At 52.9% G+C, this 27,139-nt stretch overlaps 1 protein-coding gene across 10 annotated transcripts; it reads left to right on the top strand.

Moving 5' to 3' along the window:
• Positions 1–2,674: 2,674 nt before the first annotated feature.
• Muc6 (mucin 6, oligomeric mucus/gel-forming) lies at positions 2,675–27,066 on the top strand. Of its 10 annotated transcripts, none has more exons than XM_050136667.1 (34): positions 2,675–3,316; positions 3,618–3,671; positions 3,826–4,066; positions 4,136–4,262; positions 4,537–4,627; positions 4,706–4,818; positions 4,978–5,185; positions 5,309–5,431; positions 5,775–5,895; positions 5,999–6,137; positions 6,218–6,322; positions 6,432–6,504; positions 6,600–6,737; positions 6,985–7,146; positions 7,234–7,328; positions 7,410–7,542; positions 7,756–8,005; positions 8,092–8,144; positions 8,244–8,353; positions 8,830–8,981; positions 9,172–9,313; positions 9,397–9,507; positions 10,012–10,197; positions 10,300–10,539; positions 11,247–11,403; positions 11,598–11,741; positions 12,565–12,627; positions 13,148–13,183; positions 13,572–13,751; positions 14,292–14,510; positions 14,919–16,667; positions 21,195–22,220; positions 23,926–24,028; positions 24,506–27,066. In XM_050136667.1, the coding sequence occupies exons 1-34, from the start codon at positions 3,235–3,237 to the stop codon at positions 24,681–24,683; spliced, it is 7,104 nt and encodes a 2,367-aa protein (XP_049992624.1). In that variant the 5' UTR covers positions 2,675–3,234; the 3' UTR covers positions 24,684–27,066. The 10 variants fall into 10 exon arrangements, with proteins under 10 accessions (XP_049992624.1, XP_049992622.1, XP_049992621.1 ...); XM_050136665.1 differs by having other exon boundaries at positions 2,696–3,316; positions 14,919–18,176; positions 24,506–25,344; XM_050136664.1 differs by having other exon boundaries at positions 2,719–3,316; positions 14,919–17,290; positions 19,301–22,220; positions 24,506–25,340.
• The last annotated feature ends 73 nt before the right edge of the window (positions 27,067–27,139 follow it).

The following is a 27,139-nucleotide window of genomic DNA, read 5'->3' as shown; positions in this document are numbered from 1 at the left end:
ATCCCTAATCAATGCTGGTGAGTGGGCATCTGCTAGGCTATACCCGGGGCGGGGACAGGTACCCAATGCCCTCCAGAGGACCCCGTGCATGGGAGAGTCTTCAGGTCTTCTCGCCTCATTGACTCTACCTAAGACGGGCAACCCACGCAGACACTGATGGACAGGGGACAGAAGCAGCCCGACAAACTACTCAAACCTGTCTACCTCCTGTGAACTGGGTTTGGTGGCCAGGAAAGGAACATGCTCGCCTGAAATGGGGGTAGGGCTCCCTCTTGTACAGTCTCAGCAGTTCTGGTGACAGCAGCACACAATGGTAGCAGCAGGGCGTTCCTCCCCTCCTCCCGTGGCTCTAGCCCTGAGAGGTCTTTGAGGAGCCTGGGGTATGTAGGGACAGGGGCATGTGTCACCCTAACAGAGTTGCTTCTTTGGTGCTGAAGTCAAAGTTTCCAGGCTCCGTTACTCCTGACCTCACCCACTAACAGAACTGAATGGTGGGCTCCAGGTCTCAGCTTCCCCTTCTGTTAACGTGGGGAGACATCTTGTGCCACCCCAACCCACAGTTCTGCATGCCAATCACCAGCTGTTGGAGATGTCCCCTGCGGGGAAGTCATATAGAGCCCACCCTCAAAATACACCCAGCCTGGGGGTAAAGGTGCTAGGAGGGTCTCAGACTTGAAATAACGTGATGCCCTCCCATCAGGCTGCTCTGCTTCTCCCCAGCAATGGTCTTCCCACTAAATAAGGTAGCGCGGAACACCATAAAGCAATGCCTATAGGCCCTACTGGGGACCCTGTCTTGCCTCTTACCCAGCATTCCTGGCAGAAAGAGAATGACATGTTGACTAGAACCAAGTCCCTTGGGTCCAGAGCCAGGAATAGGGGACTAAGTCCCAGGAGGACCTGAGGGGGGCTGGGAGGCTGAAGGGACTGAGCTGCTCCAATAGCAGGCTGAGTGCCACTCTGTGCAGCCTAGAGGGCGGGCAGAGATGGGAGAATATGAGGTTAGACAGGCCAGATGGGACCTGAGGCTACCGAAGCTGGGAAGGAGGCACCTGAGGCAGTGGGATTAACCCAAGACAGGTAAGGTCACCAAACAGACTGAAGGAAAACCATATGAACGAGTCCCCTTGGGCCATGGCAGAGGAGTCAGCTAACACAAGGTGCAGACGGTCCTGGTAGAAGGGGCAGCGATGCTGGTGATCCCCTGAACATCTTCAAAAGGGCCTACAGCTCAAAGAAAATCAGGGAAGCCAGACTCAAGCTGGGGCCCGGGAAAGGGAAACTTGTCAGGGGAGGGAGCCACCTACATGGGACAGGAGCCCCTTGGGATCACACTAGACAAAACAGTGAGGCAATGGAGCCAGACCCATGGGACCAAGACGGACCAGGACCTGGCCATTTGCTACTCACACCTCCTAGAATGAGGTGGCCTCCAGCGTTCCCATCCTGCCTGAAAGACAGCGAAATCTGAGCATCTGAGGGTGTTGCCCAGGGAACCTAGCCCATTCTCCACACCCTTAATAATCACTGGACAGGGGCAGGTCCCGCTTCCTAGCCATTGTTTTAGATCTCCCCTTCCCATTGCGGGCTGGATCCTGAGGGGGGAATCCAGTGATGAACCAGGCTGAGGCTCAGTGTGAGTCCCATTCCTGCCAGACCCCCATGGTATTGCCAGAGAGAGCCTAAGTCCCTGAAGTGACTGGCGGTAATGACAGAGAGAGCATCTTGCCCAAAGCTCCTGAGATGACGTGAGGGCTATCTGGCTGCGACATCTGTCGCGTTAACGGGGAAGCTGATTCTTGGCTGCTCTGGCTAGCTAAGCAAGCATCCCCTTCCTCTCTCACTGCTCCATGTGAGACCCTCCTGAAGTTACACTTGGTTCAGGAGGATGCCCTTCCTCAATACAGGGGACTGTTCCTTGATTGAGAGTGTGTATATGCACAGCTGTGCTCCCCAGCTAGAAACAAACACCCCCAAACACCTCAGGAGAGCTTGGGGTAGGGCCCAAGAAGAGAACTGAATCCCAAAGGATGGAGTGTGGGGGCCAGCTCGTCGGCAGGGTGGAAAGTGTGTCAGATAAGATGCTGGCAGAGGGATCGGGACATTACAGCCCATGGGAGCCCCAGCAGGGCCCTCCCTCACAAAGTCATCTTGTGGTTGCCTGTCCCTGACTGGCGGTCACCGTGACCCATGCTATTTGGCAATGGTCACCACGTTCCAAGAGCCCACTACAGCTGTCTTAGAGGCTGCCAAGGAGGAAAAGGGGAAGAGAACCAAGCACAGGGCCCCAGATGGGGGAGTAGGTAGCTTCTGAGTAGTTTACGGGATAGACCCATAGGGAGACCAGACAGCCAGAGCAGGGACATGGGGAGTGGCCTGGCAGAGGAGACAGCCAAAATCTGTCTCAGCCCTCTGTCCTCTCCTTGTTGTCCTCTCCTACCTCACAGCACACCCCAGGCCCACCCTCTTGTATCCTTCCTTACCAGAGTTTCACGGAGATGAGTCCTGTGCAAAGGAGGTCTCCTCGGAGCCTAGTCCTACATTTAGAGTCTCCATCTGCAGGGCTCTGCAGCCTGGCTCATCTGAGCAGTGAATGGGGAGTGATCCTGGCACACAGGCATCCATGCCTAGGATATCCCTACCTGACATGGCACTTGCTCCCCAGGGATGTCCTGCTAGCTCTACTCCAGCCACAGGATAGTGCGTCTCTCCAGCATGCCCCAGAGTAGCCAGCACCCTAGGCCCTGTTCTCATGTTATGTCCCTAGCGAGGCTGCCCTCCCGTTCCAGAATGCACAGCGGCAGCTGACTACTCTTCCTTGCTTTGTGTGCCCACCCCGCCAAGTCACTTAAGCAGCATGTGTGTGCTGTATGAGTGGGTGCCACCTTCCGGGGACCCTGCAGGAACAAGCCGTGTGCTGTAGACCTATAGCACCTGACATGGTGACAGGCACCAAGCAGGAGCTTCATGCAGCCCAGGCTAAGCCAAAGGTGGAGTATATGACTGAGTGAACAAACCAGGAAGTAATGAGAGCAGGAAAGATGTTACAGCGGGGGGAAAACTGAGCTGGGATGCCAGGGCCCGGGCTGGACTCCACCTCTGTCCTCCCTCAGAGCCTGCTACCTACTCAGTTAAGCATACTGTGGACAACTTGTGCTGTTCACAACAGGCTGCTGCTACAAACGACAGGCAAATGGGGGGTATGCACTTGGCCAGACCTATGCAACACTAACCATGAGTCCTGCCCATGCAGGTCTGGACACCACTTCCTTTGCCAGCCTAAGTCCCTGGAAGCTGAAGGACTCTCCACAGACAGGTGAGAGCCAACAACATCCACATGGCTGTTGACCAGAGTACCAGAGGCCCAATGGCCCAGTGTGCAGAAAGAAGGGGGCCACACCTCAACACACACACACACACACATGCACACATACTTGACTGACCACACCCAAGTATAGCATGCAGGTCTTGGGGGTGCTGTGGTTTGGGATTTTCTCACGAAGGATCCAGCAATGAAAGTCACAGTTCAGGCTCCAGTCAAGAGTTCTCATCCAAGGCACTGTGACCTCTATGCCTACCCCTGGGGGAACACTGAGTTGTAGCTTCCTGCCTTACAGGTGCCTGGACTGGAGATGCCACCGATTCTAACAGTGAGGATAGCCTGCAATCCTGTAAGGCCTAGACAGAAGGCAGACCCTGGGCTAGAGCTGAGTGGGCATGTGGGGTTGGGGATATGGTGGGCTCTCCAGGGTCCCAGCTTCTGGGTCAGGTTGTCCCTGTCTGGTCAATGGACTCAGGACTGGGAGTGTATCATTTTCTTTGCAGCATCAGAAAAGGGCTGGTGCTCCACGTGGGGAGCTGATCACTTTTCCACCTTTGACCACCATGAGTATGAGTTCAGAGGGATGTGCAACTACATCTTTACGGCCACGTGTGGGGGTGCCTTGCCCACCTTCAGCATCCAGTTGCGGAGAGATAGGGATGGAAACATCTCCCGGATCATCATGGAACTGGGGGCCTCTGTGGTCACCGTGAACAAAGCAATCATCTCTGTCAGGGACATTGGGTAAGCTATGAGGCAGGGCAACCAGGGGCAGGGGTAGAAGGGACAGTTGCTAACTTGTCTTACCCACAGGGTTGTTAGCCTGCCCTATACCAGCAATGGTCTCCAGATCACACCATATGGCCAGAGCGTGCAATTGGTGGCCAAGCAGCTGGAGCTGGAGTTAGTTGTCATGTGGGGACCAGATGCCCATCTTATGGTGAGAGCCATGAGCTGACAAACAGCATTCAGGAAGGGCCCTCCTCAGAGTTCCAGGAGCCCAGACTGGCAGAACAGCACTGACTGTAGGCCAGCAACCCAAGACAACCTGAACTTAAAGAGCAGCTCAGTTTCCTCGTTTGAAAAGGAGGAGGAGTCAGCCGGGAAAGAAACCCCACACCCCAGAAAGGGCAGGGTGGGCAGGTGGGAACACCTGAAATCTGGGTGGGGAACCCCTATGCATTCACACAGGGACCAACAGTGTCACCCCGCAGGTCCTGGTAGAGAAGAAGTACATGGGCAAGCTGTGTGGACTGTGTGGGAACTTCGACGGGAAGACAGATAATGAGTTTCTAAGCGAGGACGGTAAGCTGGCTTGGGGCTGCGTGGCTCAGGTCCCTCAGTGGTCTGCTCCTCATGCTGACCTCTGTCCTATGTCCCCAGACAAACTTCTGGAACCTTACAAGTATGCTGTACTCCAGAAGCTAGATGACCCCAATGAGATCTGTGCCCATGAGCCTATTCCCAGGCCTACCACCCTGAAGACCTCTAGATACGTATGTGAGGTGGCCCAGAACTCAGGGTCAGAACATGGCTGGCACGGGGGGGGGGGTGTAAGGGTCTCTGCTACCCCCACTTTCAGCTTCCCAAGCTCTGGGTATGTATGATACAAGAGGTGACCTCACCCATATGACTTTGAGTGGCTCTCTATTCAGGCCCAGATCTGCAACCAGCTACTGACCCTGGTGTCCCCTGGGTGTGATGTGCCTAAGGAGTCACTGGTGCTGAGCTGCCAGGCAGACATGGCTAAGTGTGCCCAGCCAGGTCAGCAGAATTGCAGCTGCGCCACGCTGTCTGAGTACTCCCGTCGCTGCAGCATGGCCGGCCAGCCTGTCCGCAACTGGAGGACCCCTGGACTCTGCCGTGAGTCCTAGTCAGGGTCAAAGGGAAAGTAGCCTGGGTAGGGGAGGAGCTAAGCGAAAATGAAGTGGGAACTGTGGAAGGTGGGCAGAAATCTTCTTACCAGACTATGCCTGCTGCCTGCAGCCGTGGGCCAGTGCCCAGCCAACCAGGTGTACCAGGAGTGCGGTGAGGTCTGCGTCAAGACTTGCTCCAACCCACAGCACAGCTGCTCCAGCTTCTGCAACTTCGGCTGCTTCTGCCCCCATGGTGAGGACATATACCAGCATCCACTTTCTCCCAAACTCACCTGCATGCTGGCCCAGGTTGGCCTAGACATTCTGTATCTCAGTCCCGAGTCCAGGCCTTATCCACCCCACCCCACCCCCCAAACTTCCAGTCAACCCAGGACTCCCTGCAGAGTGAGCAGGAGGAAGGAGGACCTCAGAGTACTAAGGAGAGGTGGGCTTGGAATCATCCAAGGCAACTTCCTAGGGCTGGCAGGGATGGGGGAGGGCAGAGGTGGGACTGACTGACCAGCCAGCTAGGGAGAAGTCCTCACAGTGATAGGCCACCTAAGGAACATCCATCCAACCTGAGCCTGTGCCCTTAGGTACACTGCTTGACGACATATCCAGAAACCACACCTGTGTGCCAGTCAGCCAGTGCCCCTGTATGCTCAATGGCGTGATTTATGGCCCTGGGGAGATCACGAGAACAGCCTGCCAAACCTGGTGAGTACAGAGAACGAGTTCTACTGGCATGGAACCTGAGAAGGGGCACTATTTACCTTGGGCCTCACAATCCACCGGGGACTATTCCAATGCCCACCTGCAGCCAGTGTACCATGGGCCGCTGGACGTGCACAGAGCAGCCATGTCCTGGGCACTGCTCCCTAGAAGGTGGTTCCTTTGTCACCACATTCGACGCCAGACCCTACCGCTTCCATGGCACCTGCACCTACACGCTTCTCCAGGTAAGAGGAGCCCCAGGGCTGGGGGGAAGGGAACAGTGTGCCCACCCACTCACCCCTCCCCTACTCACTCACCTCCCCAGAGCCCGCTGCTACCCAACAATGGCACCCTCCTGGCTGTGTATGACAAGTCAGGTTACTCCCATTCAGAGACCTCCCTAGTGTCTGTCATCTACCTGTCCAAGAAGGTAAGGCTACCTGCCCTGAATCAAGCACATGCTGGGGACATGGCCTGCAGACCTAGCATTTGGCTCCTGCTTCTCTTACTCCCTACCTCGTATTCCTCTGTCCCTCCAGGACAAAATTGTGATCTCAAAGGATGAAGTGATCACCAACAATGGAGACACCAAGGTGCTGCCATACAAAACACGTAAGTCCTGCTGGGTCTGGCACTGAGAATTTTGTGTTGCTGTGCCTTTGGGGGCTGGCAGCAGGGACAGCCTACTTAGCCCTGAAATCTTGCAGACAACATCACCATCTTCAGGCAGACATCTACCCACCTCCAGATGGCTACCACCTTTGGCCTGGAAGTCGTGGTCCAGCTACAGCCCGTCTTCCAGGCGTACATCACAGTCGGGCCCCAGTTCAAAGGCCAGACCAAAGGTGAGTCACTTACTGTCCCGCTGGTCACTCCCAGTCAGCCTGGCTGTCTCTTCTGCTGCAGCTAGATGCAGAGGGGACCCAGGAGTGCCTTGCACTGGCTCTCCACATCCAGGGAACCCATAGACACAGCCCCCTGAGGACAGTGGTGACTAATGAGAGAGGCATAGCTGGACAGAGGAGATAGGGTATACGGAGGAACCGGGTGGGAGGGCCTGGACTCAGTTGCTCCCACATCCCGCCCCTTTAGGGCTCTGCGGCAATTTCAACGGAGACACGACAGATGATTTCACGACCAGCATGGGCCTTGATGAAGGCACCGCCTCACTCTTTGTGGACTCATGGCGCGCAGGGAACTGTCTAGCTGCCCTGGAGCGGGAGACTGACCCCTGCTCCATGAGCCAGCTCAACAGTGAGTCCCCTGCACCCCCACCCTCAGCCACCTAAGCCTGTTGGTGGGAGGGAACAGGATACCCACGGCTGTACCTGTTGTCCCCAGAGGTGTGTGCAGAGACCCACTGCTCCATGCTGCTGAGGAAGGGCAGTGTCTTTGAGAAATGCCACACGGTGGTGAACCCCCAGCCCTTCTACAAGGTGGGTCCAATGGGCATTGGAGAGGGGGAAGGGATAGCAGCGGATGCAGTCCTTAACACCTGGGTCCTGCCCTCCCCACAGAGGTGTGTGTACCAGGCCTGCAACTACGAGGAGACCTTCCCTCACATCTGTTCTGCACTGGGGGCCTATGCCCATGCCTGCGCCTCCCGAGGTGTCCTGCTCTTGGGCTGGAGGCGCAGCGTGGACAATTGCAGTGAGTGCTGCCTGTGGTGAGAGGGTGGAGAGGAGTCAGGAGCAGGGCTGTGGACACAGGACAAATGGGAGCCTGGACCCCAACAGAGCCCCTGTGCGCATCTTGAGGAATTTGAGGGCCTTAACCTCTGCTCAGCCATTTCTCATCCCCAAGCCCCAGACCCTCTTCCCCACAACTCTCTGCCTGAAAAACCTGACCTCTAGTTTTCCACAGCTGTGCCTTGCTCTGGCAACCGCACGTTCAGTTACAATAGCAAGGCCTGTGACCGCACCTGCCTGTCTCTGTCGGACCGTGAGACAGAGTGCCACGCGAGTGCTGTGCCGGTGGATGGCTGCAACTGTCCTGAGGGCACCTACTTGAACCACAAGGCAGAATGTGTGCACAAGGCCCAGTGCCCCTGCCTGCTGGACAGCTCCAAGTTCGTCCAGGCTGATCAGTCAACCATGATCAATGGGGTCATATGGTATGAAGGGCATGGCTGGGCAATGCCTGGTTTGTGAGGGGCCCCGCACACCTGTAAGCTCATGGGTCCCTGCCCCTTTCTTATAGTTACTGCATCAATGGCCGCCTGAACTGCCCACGGCAGGCAGAGATGTTCTTGGGTAAGTGGATACTAGGAGCTGGCCATGAGGCCATCCCATAAGACCCTACACCACTTGGTGTCCCCCAGTCCACCTGACCCATGTTCCTCTTCCCTGCAGCAACCTGCGCAGAGCCCAAGACCTTCCAGTCCTGCAGCCAGTCATCAGAGGACAAGTTCGGGGCTGCATGTGCCCCCACATGCCAGATGCTGGCCACAGGCATTGACTGTGTAGGTAGTGAGGAGGGTTTCCATGAATCTTCAGGAGCCCGATGGAGGGCAGGGCTATGCTGCATCTACAATATCTCTCTATTTATATCTGCATCTCCATAGCCAGCGCTGGTACTGAGTCAGAAGCTGGTTGGCAGCAAGGTAGCTGGAGGACAGGGTCTATACAGTTGTGTGAGGACATGGACTGGCTGCCGCTCGGGAACTATGGCCACCTGTTCCTGTGCATGTGGCAGCCCATTCTGATAAACACACACACATGCAGAGAGAGAGAGAGAGAGAGAGAGAGAGAGAGAGAGAGAGAGAGAGAGAGAGAGAGAGAGAGAGAGAGAATGTTACTGGAAGAGTGGCTTCTCTAGAAGCAAAACTCAGCTACCCACAGAAGGCTAGACAAAAGGAAAGAAGACATGGGGAAGTCTCAGGAGCTGGAGCTGGCGTAGCAGAGTGTTGAGAAACTAAGAACCCTGTCTCCCCACCAGGTACCCACCAAATGCGAATCTGGCTGTATTTGTCCTAAGGGGCTCTATGAGAACAGCGATGGGCAGTGTGTGCCTGCAGAGGAATGCCCATGTGACTTTGCAGGGGTGTCCTATCCTGGCGGTTCTGAGCTCCATACTGACTGTAAGACCTGGTAGGTCATGCCTTAGTCTGAACACACAGAGCCTAAGTGCCATCTATGCAGGCAAGGACTCCCAAAAGTAAGTTGTTCCAGGTGGGGCTCTCAGAGGTGGGGTATCCTAGGGTCATGGCCCAGGTCTCCAGCCCACCTCCTTGTGTGGAAGGACTATCTCTTAACTACTCCTCCCCCTCCATCTCCCCAGCACTTGCTCACAGGGAAGGTGGACCTGCCAGCTCAGCGCACAATGCCCATCCACCTGTGTCCTCTATGGCGAAGGCCACGTCATAACTTTTGACGGACAGCGCTTTGTGTTTGATGGCAACTGCGAGTACACTCTGGCCACGGTAACCACTGGGCCCAGTGCCAAAGACTGCAAGAAGCCAGGGTGGGGATCATGAGGGCTTTTCCTCAATACCCTTTCCTGCAGGATGACTGTGGTGCCAACAGCTCACAGCCTACCTTCAAGGTCGTGACAGAGAACGTTATCTGTGGGAAGTCAGGGGTCACCTGCTCCCGAGCCATCAAGATCTCCCTGGGTGTAAGTGGCTGGGCCCCACGGGGTGGGAGTCCCCAGGTCTCCCAGCTTCACCTTCATTGCACAGCCCTTCCACCATCTCTCATTTGTATCACGGGAAGGGGTGGCAAGAGAATGGTGACCGACTGAGGAGTTGCACATTCAGAACGAGCGGCCACACGGTCTCCACCAGTTTCCCAGGGATGTATAGCATTTGAGGGACAAAAAGTAAAGGTGCTCTCCAGGAAGCTAAGCCTGAACCTTCTATCTGGAACTGGCTCCCAGCAGACACCCCTACACATTGTTTCATTGTTCTTGTTATTGTTTTCAGACAGGGTCTCATGTAGCCTAGCTTAGCCTCAAGTTTCTCATGCAGTTTAGGCTGGCTTTGAAATCTTGATCTTCACAAAGATGGGAATTTATTATGTTGGATTAGACCTCTACCTTCCAAACACTCAAATCAAAGACACCCTGGGTACTGGGGTAGGCAGGAAAAGAAAGCAAATGGTGACAGCCCTCTCCACACAGGGGCTATCCATCACAATGGCAGACAGAAACTACACAGTCAGCGGGGAAGAACCCTTGGTGCACCTTCAGGTGAAGCCCAGCCCCCTGAATCTGGTCCTGGACATAGACATCCCTGGAAGGCTCAACCTGACGCTCGTGTGGAACAAGCACATGAGCGTCTCTATCAAGATCCGCCGCGCCACCCGGGTACGCACCGCACGTCCGCCAGCCAGCCATGGGTCCCAGCTGGTCTAGGGGTGAGGGATTCCCCACCAAGCCTACATGGTTCCCCATCAACTGCTCCCACAGGATGCCCTCTGTGGCTTGTGTGGCAACTCCAATGGGAACATGAAGGATGACTTTGAGACACGCAGCAAGTATGTGGCATCCAGTGAACTGGAATTTGTGAACTCATGGAAGGAGAATCCACTATGTGGGGATGCAAGTTACGTGGTGGATCCCTGTAGCCTAAACACCTTCCGGCGCTCCTGGGCTGAGCGCAAATGCAACATTATCAACAGCCAGACCTTTGCTGCCTGCCACAGCAAGGTAGGCCCTGTCCTCCAAGATGGAGGCATCAGACACAGTCCTCCTACCACGGGACTCCAGTTTGGCTGGAGGGTATCAGGTGTGGAGAGGGGAATACCCATCACCAGAGGCCAGAGCCATCCACAAGTTAAAGAGATGGTTAAAGTGCCCAGACCACTATCCGCTAGAGGACCATACATAGCAGACAACAGTGAGTCAAGTGTCACCTCAGGCAGATAGCTGGCTGCTCTGGGATGCATGGTCCAGAGAAGAGATATTCAGTCATAAGGGACCAGCCATGGCCAGGGGTGAGTTTTCATAGACTCAAGAGTTTTTAGTACAGCCCCTGATCCTTGGTGCTCAGAAAGAATGACAGGGGGCTACTCCAGGCGGCGCAAAAGCCCTGTAGCCAGGGACCATCTGTGTTCAGGAAGGTAAAGAAGGGAGTAGAGAAGATCAGGTATGCAAGCAAGAGGCATACTGCCTTGGTTTGCCACACCCTGGTCCCAACAGGAGTTGTCTCTCACAGACACCGCTGGGCAGGGTTGACTGAGCACCAATAGCACCCACTTCTAGAAGGTAGCAGCTACTGACAATGGCAGCTTACACTAGAAGGTGCTTTCTCAGAGTGCCAGGGCACTCCCCCAACACCTATACCCCAAGGCTGCCAAGTCTGGCCCCAGTCTGCCACCACTGTAATGCCAACAGGAGACCTCTCCCCTCCACAGGTGTACCACCTGCCCTACTATGAGGCCTGCGTGCGTGATACCTGTGGGTGTGACATGGGCGGAGACTGTGAATGTCTGTGCGATGCGGTGGCTGCCTATGCCAAGGCCTGTCTGGACAAGGGCGTCTGTGTGGACTGGAGGGCCCCAGACTTCTGCCGTGAGTGTCTCACCCCATGTTCAAACCTGCTCAACCCAGGGGCCTACCCTGGAAACCTCTCTCCAGGCTGGTACCGGATGCCCTGCAGGGCAACCCCGGATCACCAGCCGTTCCCCAGGCTCTCCCATAGAACCCAAGCCCTTCATACTGGCGCTCGGGCCTTGATGCCAGCTGATGTACATCCTTCCTCTCAGCCGTCTACTGTGACTACTACAACATTCACACACTGGTGGGTGAGAATGAATACCAGTATGCTCAGGAGGCCAACTGCACGTGGCACTACCAGCCCTGTCTCTGCCCTGGCAGCTTGGGGACCTTCCCGGACACAAACATTGAAGGTATTAGGCATGGGGATGCACATGCGGTGCATGCGGCTTTTGTTCGTGCATGTATTCACATAGGTCTATTTGTTTATTCTCTCATGCAGATATATTCACAATGCATCCATTCGTTCACACACAGATCCACTCTCATGCATGCATTCACCCACACATTACTTGGCACACATCTGCCCTACAAGTACACTCATTCACACACACAATCACTCATGCACACTCAGCAAGTGTGTCCTGAATTCCAGGCCTTGCTCTTGACTGGGTACATGGCCTCACACAAACTAGCCCTGCTCTCTGGCCTGGGGAAGATCCTTAAAAACCAAAATAAGGAATTAAACTGCCCAATGACACACCCTACAGTGGGAGGTTAAGACAGGTCCACAGTTAGACGGGTTGCTGCTGCTCTAGAGTCTGGCAGAGTGAAAGATAAGAGAGGCCAGGAGCTGGGACAGACAGGAGTCTCCACATCAAAAAAGAGCAATAGGGCCAGTCATGGTGGTACTCGCCTCTAGTCCCAGCACTAGGGAGGCCAGAGGCAGGCAGATTTCCCTAAGTTCAAAACCATTCTGAGTCACATAGTGAGTTCCAAATCAGCTAGAGCTAAATAGTGAGATGTCTCAAAATCAGAAGCATAAAAAGGCAGTTAAAACACAGGCACCAAGAGCCAAAACAAGGACACACAGGGCAGAGTTCTAGAGTCCGGAAGGTGACTTTAGAGCTGGTGTGACATGACAGGAAGGAGGTGGTGGCAGGAGCATTGAGAAGGGAGCAGAGAACAGTAGTGGGTGAGAAAAGGAGGCTGAGTCTGACCATTTTTTTGCTCCAGGCTGCTACAACTGCTCCCAGAATGAGTACTTTAACCACACAGAAGGGACCTGTGTACCCTGTGGTAAGTCTAGCAGGTGTCCTTGCCACCAGGTAGTAGAGCCCTTGTGTGGGTAAAATCCATCAAGCCTGTCCAGCCCAGTGACTCCTTCCTAGATCCTCTCCCTCAGGACACTGACGCAGAGGCTCGAACAGTGTCACAGGACACAGCAGAAACAAAAATGCAGTACTGGTCCCCTTGGCCTCAGTTCTATTCCCCATCTCAGCCATTACTTAGCCACAATCTTAGGGCAGAGTACCCCAAGCCAGCAAGGTAACTTGGGTACATGATGGGAATTTTCCTGTGAACCCAGCTCTACACTACCCTGCCATGGTACCCTGGCTGGTCTCACACTCTCCCTGCCTGGCTGACAAGGGAGGGAGGGAGGGAGGGAGGGAGGGAGGGAGGGAGGGAGGGGGGGGGGGGGGGGGGGGGGGGGGGGGGGGGGGGGGGGGGGGGGGGAGGGAGGGAGGGAGGGAGGGAGGAGGCAGGAGAGGAATGCGATAGTCAGGCAGCAATTCCTGATGACTCCCTTCTCTTGCAGCACCACCCGCTACCACACTACCGCCAGCCACCACAGGTGATTGCTTACCCACTTGGTACCACAGGATGAAGGCTTCCCGCCTAGGGCTTACCCTAGCTCCAGTGGACAGCCCTCTCTACCCCACCAGCCCAGTCTCTGCATCTGCCGGGTCCTGGGAGGGTGGGTAATGTACCTTGCAGTCCCAGGTCAGAAGGGAAATAGCAAGTAGCGTAGAAAACTTAGCCCCCGGGCATCTGACTGACTTTATGTGAAGTAGGAAGCGGGGCCTCGACAGGTAAGTCCGCCAGGAGTTCATGTTGTCTTCATAGGTCCATGAGCCACTCTGAGCCTTTTGCCTAGCATTCAGTCAGCAGATCAGTCTCTTCCCAAAGAGGCACCAGAGCTAGGTCCTGCCCGTTCATGAGAGTACATATGCCCCACACAGGTTCACAGCCTACCACAGCAACCCCCACCAGCACCGAGTTCCGCAGTTCCAGCTCTGCAGCTACACCTATGGGCCCCTCCAACTTCCCAGGGCTTCCGGCCCCACCACCTTCAGCCCCATCCTCCACTGAGGAAGTAACAGGATGGACCACCCCCAAGAAATCTACAGTCTCCTCAGGAGGTAAAAAGGAGGGGACGCAGTAGAACCCCAGGGTATGGAGTAAGCATCACCGCCTTCCCACTGAGATATGCCTGCAGGCAATGTCTCAGCACAGAGTTCCCTGGGCATGAAAGGCCGGGTGAAAATTTTTCTGAAGACCTAGCTTACAACTCAAGCTAGCTGGTCACTCAGAGTGGACACTCAAGGTCATCTAAAACTCCCACTAGAATATATGAAAGATCTGCTGGGCCTCCATCCTGAAGCCTGCCCCACTCACATACGGCAGCAATCCACCAAGGAGAAAGGAACATCTGTTTAAAGAGCAGAAGTGTAGGCAGAGGGATGATCAGTGGCCCATGAGAGCCTGTGGTCACTGCCCTTGAGATGAGCCCATTCCAGCTAGGGGAAGTTGCAGGCTGGGAAAGAAACAAGACTCGTGTTCATCAAACTATGAATAGATAACAATAAGTATCATGAAGGCAGGAGCAAAGAGGAAGGGACTCAAATATGCATCTGGAAAAAGCAGGTGGGAAGAGTTATTGCCATGACTTTCCTCTACAGAATACTCTCCGATTACTGTGGGTACCACACCACTGACATCAGGTTTGCCTCCTGCATCCATACCGAAGTCAACACCTACAAGGCTCCCAGTGACACAGGCTACAACTAAGCCCACGGCATCTTCCTCCAGCTCGTCCACAAAGACCACAGCTCAGTTCACAGAGAGTACCACAGTGACACCACTAATTTCAGCAAAACCTGGGATGTCCACCAGCCAAGGTGAGTCAAAGCCCACGGGAAGTGAGGGCACCTGAGTCAATTGTTCACCTCTGACCCTCAGTATTGCACATCCAACTCAGAGAGAGGGTCTGTACTGCTCAAGGGGTGAGGGAGAAGGGGAGTCAATGGGGCAGACGAGCTGCAGAAGGAAATGGACACAGCATGACTCCCAGTCACACCTCAGGCCACTGGACAGTCAAGTACAGGAGAAAAGGGCTACATCAAGAAACATGTACAGAAGGGAAGGTCAAACAGAACATTCCAAAGAAAGCCAAGTGTCTCACTGAGCTAGGAAATTGGCTTAGAAAACAAAGTTAGAAAACAGAAAATCCAGTCCAGGAACACAGCAAAGCATATATGAAGGACTGTGAACATAAACTGAACATTGTTCACTGCCATGATCCACAGTGACATCAGCTCAACAGGAAAGTCACCGTCCAGCTACAACAAGCCGATCTACTGAGACCACAGAACTACCTCTCTTGGGAAAGACCACCCTGACCACACAGCAAACAGGGCAAAGCAATACCCTACCACCACCTACTACAAGCACTTGGACTCAAAACACATTATCACAAACCATGCCGACACTTGTGCCCTGGACCACACACTCTCAACCAACCGCTTCTTTCCACACTACAGAACAGTCCACAAATGCTCCATCAGAAACACCTATCCAGACAACAACCACCATTTTGCAGACACAGAACTCACTGCCCTCTGTAAACCCAACACTTTCTACAGCACAGGCACCAACATCTCAGGCTCTCAAGACACCAACTGCATCACATGTACCGCCATCACCATCCATGACACACCCACCTACCACAATATTTCAAGCCACCACAGTTAAGGAAGCAGACACAACACACACATTAACCTCAGGCACCTATACAACCAAATACATGACACAAAGTCAAACCTCATTCTTCACTGAAACCACCTCATCGTCCTTAACACACCCTTCCAGAACAACACAGCAGTGGTCTACAACACTTCCTCCCACTACAGTGTGGAAAACGACAACAATGGGTGTAAACAGTAGCCCGGAAGTCCACACAACTTCTGGAACACCAAGTAATCCTAATACTCCACATACCACAGACCTTTCACCCACTGTTCCTGTCTCCAGTACAATACAGACCACAGGGCCCTCACTGAGAACGTCTCTGCAGACAACTATCACGATCTCAACCCCTTCAACTCCTCAAACTGCATCCACAAAACTGCCATTAACTTCAACTTCCTCTGTGACATCAAATTTAATGACAATGAGCAGCCACACGAGCGAACACACATTATCACTACCCTCAACATCCATGACACGAGAAACTGCTCTCCCAACAATGATGGAAGACACCACAACTCCACAACAAACAACAACACCTGATACTTACACATCCAGTGCCACAACCCAAACCAAGAGCTCTTTCTCCACATACAAGACATCTACTTCCCACAATCCACAAACTTCCACGCTGACCCCATCTCAATCAACATCAGCTCCAGTCTCTTCCATCTTGACTACATCCACTATGGATGTAACTGGCACCCCAGTGGTACACACCACCTCAGGTACACATAGCAGCACCAAAACTCCATATACCCCACACTCTGCACCCATAGCTGCTACCTCAAGTACAACACACACCTCTAGTACCTCAGGAATTTCCCAACAGACCACCATCACCTTCCCAACAGCATCACCTTCTCTGACCTCTGTGACCACACCACAGACATCTTTGTCAACCTCCTCTGTCACAACTTCTGAGGCACTTAACACCCCGACAAGCCAACAGACGACATCATCAGTTCCCACATCCAGGCCACACAGCACCCCTTTACAAACCACAGTGGAGACCACAGGGACCCCACATACACCAACAGCTGTCATTTATACAACCACTGCTACCACACAGTCTCAAAGCACATTCTCCACGGGCAGAACCTCTACTTCCCACCTTTCACCCACTTCCTCCATGACTGCCCATCTGTCCACATCACTTCCCGCTACAACCGTATCAACTGGGACCACCATGGCTGTAACCGGTACCTCCATGTCCCAAACAACCTCAGTGACACCTAGCAGTCCTCAAACGGCACACACCACACGCCCTTCATCCACTGCTGTTTTCTCCAGCACAATACACACCACAGGTCTCCCCTCAGAGACGTCCATACAGACCACCTCCAACGTCCCATCCACATCAGGTCCTCAGACCTCGTCCACACACCTGCCACCATTATCCACTTCCTCTGTGACACCAACTACCGAGGTATTTAAGACGCCAACCAGCCCTCACTCGGTATCACTGGCCTCCACCTCCATGCCATTGAGGACTGTTCTCCCAACCACCCTGGAAGGCACAAGGCCATACAGTACATCAATACCTGTTGCTTACATAACCAGTGCCATCACCCCACCCAAAAGCACACTTTCCACAGACAGGACCTCAACTGCCCTCCTCTCACAGTCTTCCTCCATCACACCTACTCAGTCAACATCAATTCTACCAACTACCAACTCGATGAAGCCCACCATGCCTGTAACTAGTACTCCTGTGTTCACAACCACGTCACACATGCCGAGCAGTGCAAACACTGCATACACCACACACTCTCAAACGACAGCGGCTGTCATCAGCACAACACACACCACCTCTCCCCACTCTGCATCACCTGAGCAGTCCACAACAACCTTCCCAACACCATCAGGGCCACAGATCTCTATGGCCACATCACAGCCACCATTATCAACCTCCTCTGTCACAACTTCTGAGGTACTCAACACCCCGACAAGCCAACAGACGACATCATCACCTCCCACATCCAGGCCACACAGCACCCCTCTACAAACCACAGTGGAGACCACAGGGACCCCACATACACCAACAGCTGTCATTTATACAACCACAGCTACCACACAAGCTCACAACTCATTCTCCACAGAGAGAACATCTACCTCCCACAATCCACAAACTTCCACGCTGACCCCATCTCAATCAACATCAGCTCCAGTCTCTTCCATCTTGACTACATCCACTATGGGTGTAACTGGCACCCCTGTGGTACACACCACCTCAGGTACACATAGCAGCACCAAAACTCCATATACCCCACATGCTACACCCACAGCTGCTACCTCTAGTACAACACACACCTCTAGTACCTCAGGAATTTCCCAGCAGACCACCATCACCTTCCCAACATCATCACCTTCTCTGACCTCTGTGACCACACCACAGACATCTTTGTCAACCTCCTCTGTCACAACTTCTGAGGCACTTAACACCCCGACAAGCCAACAGACGACATCATCAGTTCCCACATCCAGGCCACACAGCACCCCTTTACAAACCACAGTGGAGACCACAGGGACCCCACATACACCAACAGCTGTCATTTATACAACCACTGCTACCACACAGTCTCAAAGCACATTCTCCACGGGCAGAACCTCTACTTCCCACCTTTCACCCACTTCCTCCATGACTGCCCATCTGTCCACATCACTTCCCGCTACAACCGTATCAACTGGGACCACCATGGCTGTAACCGGTACCTCCATGTCCCAAACAACCTCAGTGACACCTAGCAGTCCTCAAACGGCACACACCACACGCCCTTCATCCACTGCTGTTTTCTCCAGCACAATACACACCACAGGTCTCCCCTCAGAGACGTCCATACAGACCACCTCCAACGTCCCATCCACATCAGGTCCTCAGACCTCGTCCACACACCTGCCACCATTATCCACTTCCTCTGTGACACCAACTACCGAGGTATTTAAGACGCCAACCAGCCCTCACTCGGTATCACTGGCCTCCACCTCCATGCCATTGAGGACTGTTCTCCCAACCACCCTGGAAGGCACAAGGCCATACAGTACATCAATACCTGTTGCTTACATAACCAGTGCCATCACCCCACCCAAAAGCACACTTTCCACAGACAGGACCTCAACTGCCCTCCTCTCACAGTCTTCCTCCATCACACCTACTCAGTCAACATCAATTCTACCAACTACCAACTCGATGAAGCCCACCATGCCTGTAACTAGTACTCCTGTGTTCACAACCACGTCACACATGCCGAGCAGTGCAAACACTGCATACACCACACACTCTCAAACGACAGCGGCTGTCATCAGCACAACACACACCACCTCTCCCCACTCTGCATCACCTGAGCAGTCCACAACAACCTTCCCAACACCATCAGGGCCACAGATCTCTATGGCCACATCACAGCCACCATTATCAACCTCCTCTGTCACAACTTCTGAGGTACTCAACACCCCGACAAGCCAACAGACGACATCATCACCTCCCACATCCAGGCCACACAGCACCCCTCTACAAACCACAGTGGAGACCACAGGGACCCCACATACACCAACAGCTGTCATTTATACAACCACAGCTACCACACAAGCTCACAACTCATTCTCCACAGAGAGAACATCTACCTCCCACAATCCACAAACTTCCACGCTGACCCCATCTCAATCAACATCAGCTCCAGTCTCTTCCATCTTGACTACATCCACTATGGGTGTAACTGGCACCCCTGTGGTACACACCACCTCAGGTACACATAGCAGCACCAAAACTCCATATACCCCACATGCTACACCCACAGCTGCTACCTCTAGTACAACACACACCTCTAGTACCTCAGGAATTTCCCAGCAGACCACCATCACCTTCCCAACATCATCACCTTCTCTGACCTCTGTGACCACACCACAGACATCTTTGTCAACCTCCTCTGTCACAACTTCTGAGGCACTTAACACCCCGACAAGCCAACAGACGACATCATCAGTTCCCACATCCAGGCCACACAGCACCCCTTTACAAACCACAGTGGAGACCACAGGGACCCCACATACACCAACAGCTGTCATTTATACAACCACTGCTACCACACAGTCTCAAAGCACATTCTCCACGGGCAGAACCTCTACTTCCCACCTTTCACCCACTTCCTCCATGACTGCCCATCTGTCCACATCACTTCCCGCTACAACCGTATCAACTGGGACCACCATGGCTGTAACCGGTACCTCCATGTCCCAAACAACCTCAGTGACACCTAGCAGTCCTCAAACGGCACACACCACACGCCCTTCATCCACTGCTGTTTTCTCCAGCACAATACACACCACAGGTCTCCCCTCAGAGACGTCCATACAGACCACCTCCAACGTCCCATCCACATCAGGTCCTCAGACCTCGTCCACACACCTGCCACCATTATCCACTTCCTCTGTGACACCAACTACCGAGGTATTTAAGACGCCAACCAGCCCTCACTCGGTATCACTGGCCTCCACCTCCATGCCATTGAGGACTGTTCTCCCAACCACCCTGGAAGGCACAAGGCCATACAGTACATCAATACCTGTTGCTTACATAACCAGTGCCATCACCCCACCCAAAAGCACACTTTCCACAGACAGGACCTCAACTGCCCTCCTCTCACAGTCTTCCTCCATCACACCTACTCAGTCAACATCAATTCTACCAACTACCAACTCGATGAAGCCCACCATGCCTGTAACTAGTACTCCTGTGTTCACAACCACGTCACACATGCCGAGCAGTGCAAACACTGCATACACCACACACTCTCAAACGACAGCGGCTGTCATCAGCACAACACACACCACCTCTCCCCACTCTGCATCACCTGAGCAGTCCACAACAACCTTCCCAACACCATCAGGGCCACAGATCTCTATGGCCACATCACAGCCACCATTATCAACCTCCTCTGTCACAACTTCTGAGGTACTCAACACCCCGACAAGCCAACAGACGACATCATCACCTCCCACATCCAGGCCACACAGCACCCCTCTACAAACCACAGTGGAGACCACAGGGACCCCACATACACCAACAGCTGTCATTTATACAACCACAGCTACCACACAAGCTCACAACTCATTCTCCACAGAGAGAACATCTACCTCCCACAATCCACAAACTTCCACGCTGACCCCATCTCAATCAACATCAGCTCCAGTCTCTTCCATCTTGACTACATCCACTATGGGTGTAACTGGCACCCCTGTGGTACACACCACCTCAGGTACACATAGCAGCACCAAAACTCCATATACCCCACATGCTACACCCACAGCTGCTACCTCTAGTACAACACACACCTCTAGTACCTCAGGAATTTCCCAGCAGACCACCATCACCTTCCCAACATCATCACCTTCTCTGACCTCTGTGACCACACCACAGACATCTTTGTCAACCTCCTCTGTCACAACTTCTGAGGCACTTAACACCCCGACAAGCCAACAGACGACATCATCAGTTCCCACATCCAGGCCACACAGCACCCCTTTACAAACCACAGTGGAGACCACAGGGACCCCACATACACCAACAGCTGTCATTTATACAACCACTGCTACCACACAGTCTCAAAGCACATTCTCCACGGGCAGAACCTCTACTTCCCACCTTTCACCCACTTCCTCCATGACTGCCCATCTGTCCACATCACTTCCCGCTACAACCGTATCAACTGGGACCACCATGGCTGTAACTGGTACCTCCATGTCCCAAACAACCTCAGTGACACCTAGCAGTCCTCAAACGGCACACACCACACGCCCTTCATCCACTGCTGTTTTCTCCAGCACAATACACACCACAGGTCTCCCCTCAGTGACGTCCATACAGACCACCTCCAATATTCCAAGCTCACCTGTTCCTTGGCAGTCTTCCACACCACAGTCATTATTTTCAACGTCCTCTCTGTCCCCCACTCCCACCACCCCTAATACCGGAACTCTCCAACACACACTATCAGTTTCCACATCTATGTTACTGAGTACAATTCTTCCAACAAGCCCAATGATGGGTACACGTTCTCCCACCACAGAACCTCCTGTCTCTTTTAGTACAACTGCTACTACCCCAGTTAATTCTGCATTCACAAGAGCAACAACTCCCTTAGAGCTGAGCCCATCCTCAGTTCCCTACAGTTCTGTTCCCCCTTCCCCTTCTTTTCTCCCAACAAGCTTCCCATCCACTGTGGTTTCTCTCAGTAGTGTCCCACATTCTCCCTCTGTTCCATCCCCCACCTCTGTCCTGTCCACATCTTTTCACTCTTCAGCATCCTCCCCCTCTTCTTCCATGACGTTCCCTCTCAGTCCTACTCCCAGCTCAGCATCACATTCACCATTGTTCACTACCCCCGCCACGGTGTCTTATCCTTCATCCGTTTCTTCCTTTGAGTCCCCAACTACTGCCTCTACTCCTGTTATTTCCTCTGTTTTACCCCTTGTCACCTCGTCCATTCCTTCCTCTGCTCTCCCCACTTTCTACACAACTCCCACCCTATCTAGTAGGCCAACCGCCAGCGTTAGCCCTCTATCCACTGCCAAGACTACATCTTACGTCCCCACCTTTTCTTCGTTCTCCTCAAAGTCCACCACTTCCCAGTTTACTTCCCTCACTACCCAAGCCTCTACATCCGGGCTGCTGTCTTCAACCATGGGCATGACAGTCTTCCCAAGTTCCCCAGACACCAACCACACAGCTAGACCCCCTGGTACCAGCCCACTGCCTACAACTGCGTTCCTGAGCAGCCCTGCTACTACCAGTGGAAGCTCCTCGCCTTCTACCCTAGTGTCACCCTCCAAACCGGACTCTTCGATCTCTCCATCCCCCCAACCTGGTAAGTGGTGCCATTGGCTGACTCCTTGGTCCCAGCCTACTTACGTTCCAGCTGTTTACTCCACAGAATTCTTCACAAGAGTGGTCTGCTATATAGTGTGTTTTTCCTCCCATTGTCCTTTGGTGCTTTTATGAAGGCCTGATCCTGAAGCTTCTTTTGGGTATTTCTGGACCTAACTGCAAGTTCCTTTCTCTTCGCCTCTCACAAGCACTAATTTGTATTCCCCCATCTGTCTGAATTAGGGACTTGATCCCATACATTTCAGGCCCATTTGACTTCTCTAGCCCTCTCTTTCCTACAAGGAACTCACCAGTGGCCCACGTGCCTCTCTTGTTCCTAACGTCTCTAAGCAGCGCTCCACACCTGCCCCCTGGGAAGCTAGCATGTGAGATCTGGTTGGGCCCTGAATTCAGAAATGCAGTCTACCTCAGTGCTAAAGAAAATGATAGCCTTAGTCCTGGCACAGCTCATCCGAGGGGACATGCAGGAGGCACAGGAGGGATGGAGGCCAGGTAAGGCCTGGAAACTAGTGTGTACATTTCTCATTGCCGTGGTTTCCACTCGCTCTGTACCCAACGACAACCAGGGTCCCCACAGGGCAGTGATCCCTACAGGGTCAGCCTGCACAGGAACATGAGTTCAACATATACTGTGAGGACACCTGATTTGAGTGTTCTTCTCAAGACACCCACCTTGGGACCAGGCTCTGCACACATGCTCTAGGCCTCCCTTGTGCAGGAAGTCCTCACAGAGCCAGCAATCAGTTCCTGTCTTATGGTTACAGACTGTCACTTTAAGTTCAGGTTCTTTCCCCTAGAAAATGGCCTTGGGAAGTGAGGAGAGAAAGCAGAGTGTCATTTGAACAGAAGAACACCAGACAATCAGAGCAGGGATAAGCAAGCACAGGAGAGAGACGATAAATATATGGAGCATATCTTTTACCCACAAATCATTTTTAACTTAAACCGTTAAACTTGCAGGAGCCAGTTCTCTCATCATGTGACTTCTAGGGACCTGTTGGACCATCTTACCAGCCCCCAACTTTTTGTTTTGTTTTTCAAGAAAGGGTTTCTCTGGCTGTCATAGAACTCTCTCTGTAGACCAGGCTGGCCAGGAGATCCACCCACCTCTGCCTCCCAAGGGCTGGGATTAAAGGCGTGCGCCACCACCACCCGACCCCAATTTTTAACTTTGTAACCCAAGTACCACTGGGCAGTATCTAACCTGGGCTCTTGAACTCACTGACTTCCCACCTATGCCTCCTGAGTGCTGATTCTACGGGTGTCCACCCCCAGACACTGCCCACACTGGCAGTTCCGAAGGTCAAGAGAACTGCCAGCCTGCTGAGACATCACCACCACCATTTGTCACTGGATGTCATAGCCTCTGAAACCCTTCCAGAAGTCCAGAGCAAAAGGCTTTTTCTGCTGTGTCCCTTAACCCAGGTGGCACAATGCTATTCTCAGATACTGCATGTTCTTTTGTGAGGGACCCTCCTTCGGTCCTTAATATGTCCTACATCCAACAGACCTAAGACACTTTTACTGGGGATTGTGGATGACTGACTCAGATCTACCTGGGCCTGGTTCAATGTCAGATTCTTTAAGGAAGCCTTGAATACTGAAGGGAAAGCTGCTACACAGAGAAGAGAGTCGGGTGGGGACTAGGATGTAACTGAGACCTGCTCTTGGGCCTCCATCTCCAGAGACCTGCAGCTTGCAGGAAGAGCAGCGAGAGATTACCTACCAAGGCTGCACAGCAAACGTGACTCTAACTCGTTGCCAGGGTTTGTGTGCCTCCTCTGTCAGGTGAGTTTTTGGCAAACACCCTCCTTTTCTCTGGGACCCAAACCCAAGCAGGAGCTGGGTTCTCAATGTTTCCCACACCTACTCTGACAAATAGAGTGGTGAGTGGTTCTCAGCCTATGGGTCGTGACCCTTGGGAGGGGGGTTGAATGACCCTTTCACTGTCACCTAAGACAATTGGGAAACACAAATACTTACTTATGATTAATAACTATAGCAAAATTAGTTATAAAATAGCAATAAAAATAATTTTTATAGTTGAGTATCACCATAATATAAGGAACTATACTAAAGGGTCACAGCATTAGGAAAGTTGAGAACCACTGCTCTGGGCAGTTCATTCTGGCCACACTTTCCTTGCCCATGAGCAAGTGCTGACTCCAGAGGGCCTACAAATCAGTTATAGTATCCATTCTACTTTGGGACTGGCCTAGAGGGAGGGGGCCAATCCTGACCATACTGTTCTCTGCTTCTCGGCAGTTTCAATACCGACACCCTGCAGTTGGAGACCCACTGTGGCTGCTGCCAGCCTCTCAATACCTATGAGAAGCAAGTCTCCCTGCCCTGTCCAGATCCCAATGCACCAGGTCAGCAGCTCACACTCACCCTCCAAGTGTTCAGCAGTTGTGCATGTAGCCCCCTGCAGTGCAAGGACTAAATAACAACTGGTTTCTTGGGCACAAGGGGGTCAAAAACAGACAGACACACACGCAAAAGCCATTTCTTGATACTTCCCCAACACTGTAACAAGCAATCCTCTTACTGGCCACCGGCATGGCCTCAAAGAGACCTTGGACATGGCTCACCCTGAGACAGCGGAGAAACACAGCAACAGCTGTCATGCAAAGCCTCCTACCATCTACCTCCTGCAGACCTTGACCAAGCAAAACAGACCTTCTGTGGAAATGAACTACTCACACCCCTTCAACCTTTGATGCCTTGGGAATTTCCTGTCCACCTGTATACACCTCCCAGCCTCTGGCTATAATGCCCAAGAGATCAGAGCACCAAAGAAGGTGCTGGGAAGACTGGGCGGGGTACCTGGGGAGACACTGGGAATAACAGGAGGAAGATGCAGGAGTATGAACCTTGGGTAGGGGCAGGCAGCAAGATAAGCACCAGAGAGGCACAAGGAAAGGTCTCCCCAGAGTCAGGGAGAAGTAAAAGGCATTGACACCCGCTGGACAGGAGGCCATCACCCAAAAATGAGCAGATTCCAAATAAACTGGTTCTTTTCAAGGCAGAACCTGGTGTGTGCGTGCTGCTGTCTTCTTCCAGGATCCTGAGCATGATGTCACAAATATTTGCACAGAGCAGGTCATCAGGACCTGGGACTGTGCTCGGTGGGGCTAAGACAGAAATGCCCTGGTCTTGAGCTACTTCCATCCAGGATTTTGCTAAGTCTATGATGAACGAAACCCACTATCTTCCAGGCTTCCCAGGCAAGGACCATCTCTCATGTGCAGCCCCAGACTGGGGCAAGGGAGAGAAGTCCTGAGTCCATGGGTCCTATGTGCTTAGATCAAATCTTCCAGGCACAGACTTCAGTGAACTGGAGCCACAGACTTATGGTAGTATATGGACCCATGCTAGGCTCAACACACCCAGCATCACACAGACAGAGCTAGGGCAATCACTTCCTGAGGTACCCCTGAATTTAGAGGCAAGTAGCACTTGAGAGTCCTTGGTTCTGAGTTGTACTCAATTCCACAGGGCAAGGACTGAGGCCAGTACCGGACACTCCCCATAAAGATCACACAAATGTTCCAGTTTCCTGTCCTAGCATTTATTATTTTTTTTTCCTCTGAGAACAAGCACGCTGTACTAACGGAGGCCCAGGAGTCACAAAGAGTGGGCCTGTGCCCCAGCAGCTTCCATGTGCAGGGACATTACTGAGCTAGACACCATCACTGGATAGCACATGGTAATAAGCCACAGCCACACAGACTGAGCTCTCAACATGGTCCTTGCAGCCGTGTGTGGATTGCATGTAATAGAGAGCCACGATGTCCAGCTACTGGAGCAAGAGAACTCCAGAGGCTCACTGTGGCCACAACTAGATCATCCTCCTGCAACACAAGCCTGTGCCGTGGCAGATATGGATCACAACAAATGGCAGCCAGACTAAGGGCTTCATGGAACACAAGGGTCAGCATAGCAGGTGTTGGTTGTTCTGAACTAACTGCCCGGGCTGTACATAGTGGGGCTGCAGGAGCTTGAGTGGGACAGGAACCCTGCTACTATCCCTCAGATCCACCATGGCAGGCTGGCAGCCTGAGGGGGGAAAAACCCTCATGCATATGTGACCACACCTAGTGCTCTAAGTGAGCAAGGGGCATCAACACTGCTGTGTAAGTACAGATAAGCCTGTACAGCTGATCCACAGCAATCCTGGGCATCATCTCAAGACCGAGTGCAGGGCTCCAGCCCAGTATCCCAAAGCTTCTGACATGGTCAATGTTCTTCCCCTGATGGGCCGCACATACAGTCCAATGCCCCCAAAAGGGTAGCTAACAATTGAGTCGCCAGTACTCAAGCTAGGAAGTCCAGTGCATTCTTAGCAGAGCACTTGCCTGGGCTGCCATTTTCACCCCTGCCTCTCACTTCAATACTGCAATTAGGCCTCCCTTTTCCACCCAACCACAAGGGCTTCACAGAAGTGAGAGTGCAATACTGGGGCACCAACTAAGACCCTCTGGAGAGAAGCACACTTTATGAATTATTACTTCACCACCTGACCCATTAACCTTCAAGTCCCCAGAATGTACTATAAGAACAGCACATTCATTAAAAACAAAAGATGGGTGATGTCCATGTTTTCCAAAATCAATAGGAACCCTCTACCCATCATGCTGCAAACCTAAGGTCCCAAATAAGTAGTAAAATATTTAAGCTGTCCCTTTAAGAACACTGGTATGCTAGGCACAGGATCCTGCCATGAATGGGGCATGGAGTTTGCCGACAGTCATAAACACAAGCCTTTCGGCACCATCGGTTAGTGCTATAGCAAACCCCAAGAGCTCTGCTCAGCCCATGTGGTCACACACCTCTAGGCCACTGCTGTTACCATCCAGCATGGCCACATAGCCCTGTGTTAACCTTATAAGCACATGG

Source organism: Alexandromys fortis, unplaced genomic scaffold (genome assembly GCF_014885135.2).
Source record: "Alexandromys fortis isolate MF-2015 unplaced genomic scaffold, M_Fortis_MF-2015_v1.1 scaffold_3, whole genome shotgun sequence".
NCBI classification, from domain to species: domain Eukaryota; kingdom Metazoa; phylum Chordata; class Mammalia; order Rodentia; family Cricetidae; genus Alexandromys; species Alexandromys fortis.
Note: the sequence above shows the minus strand (reverse complement) of the source record. Positions and strands in the feature narration are given on the sequence as shown.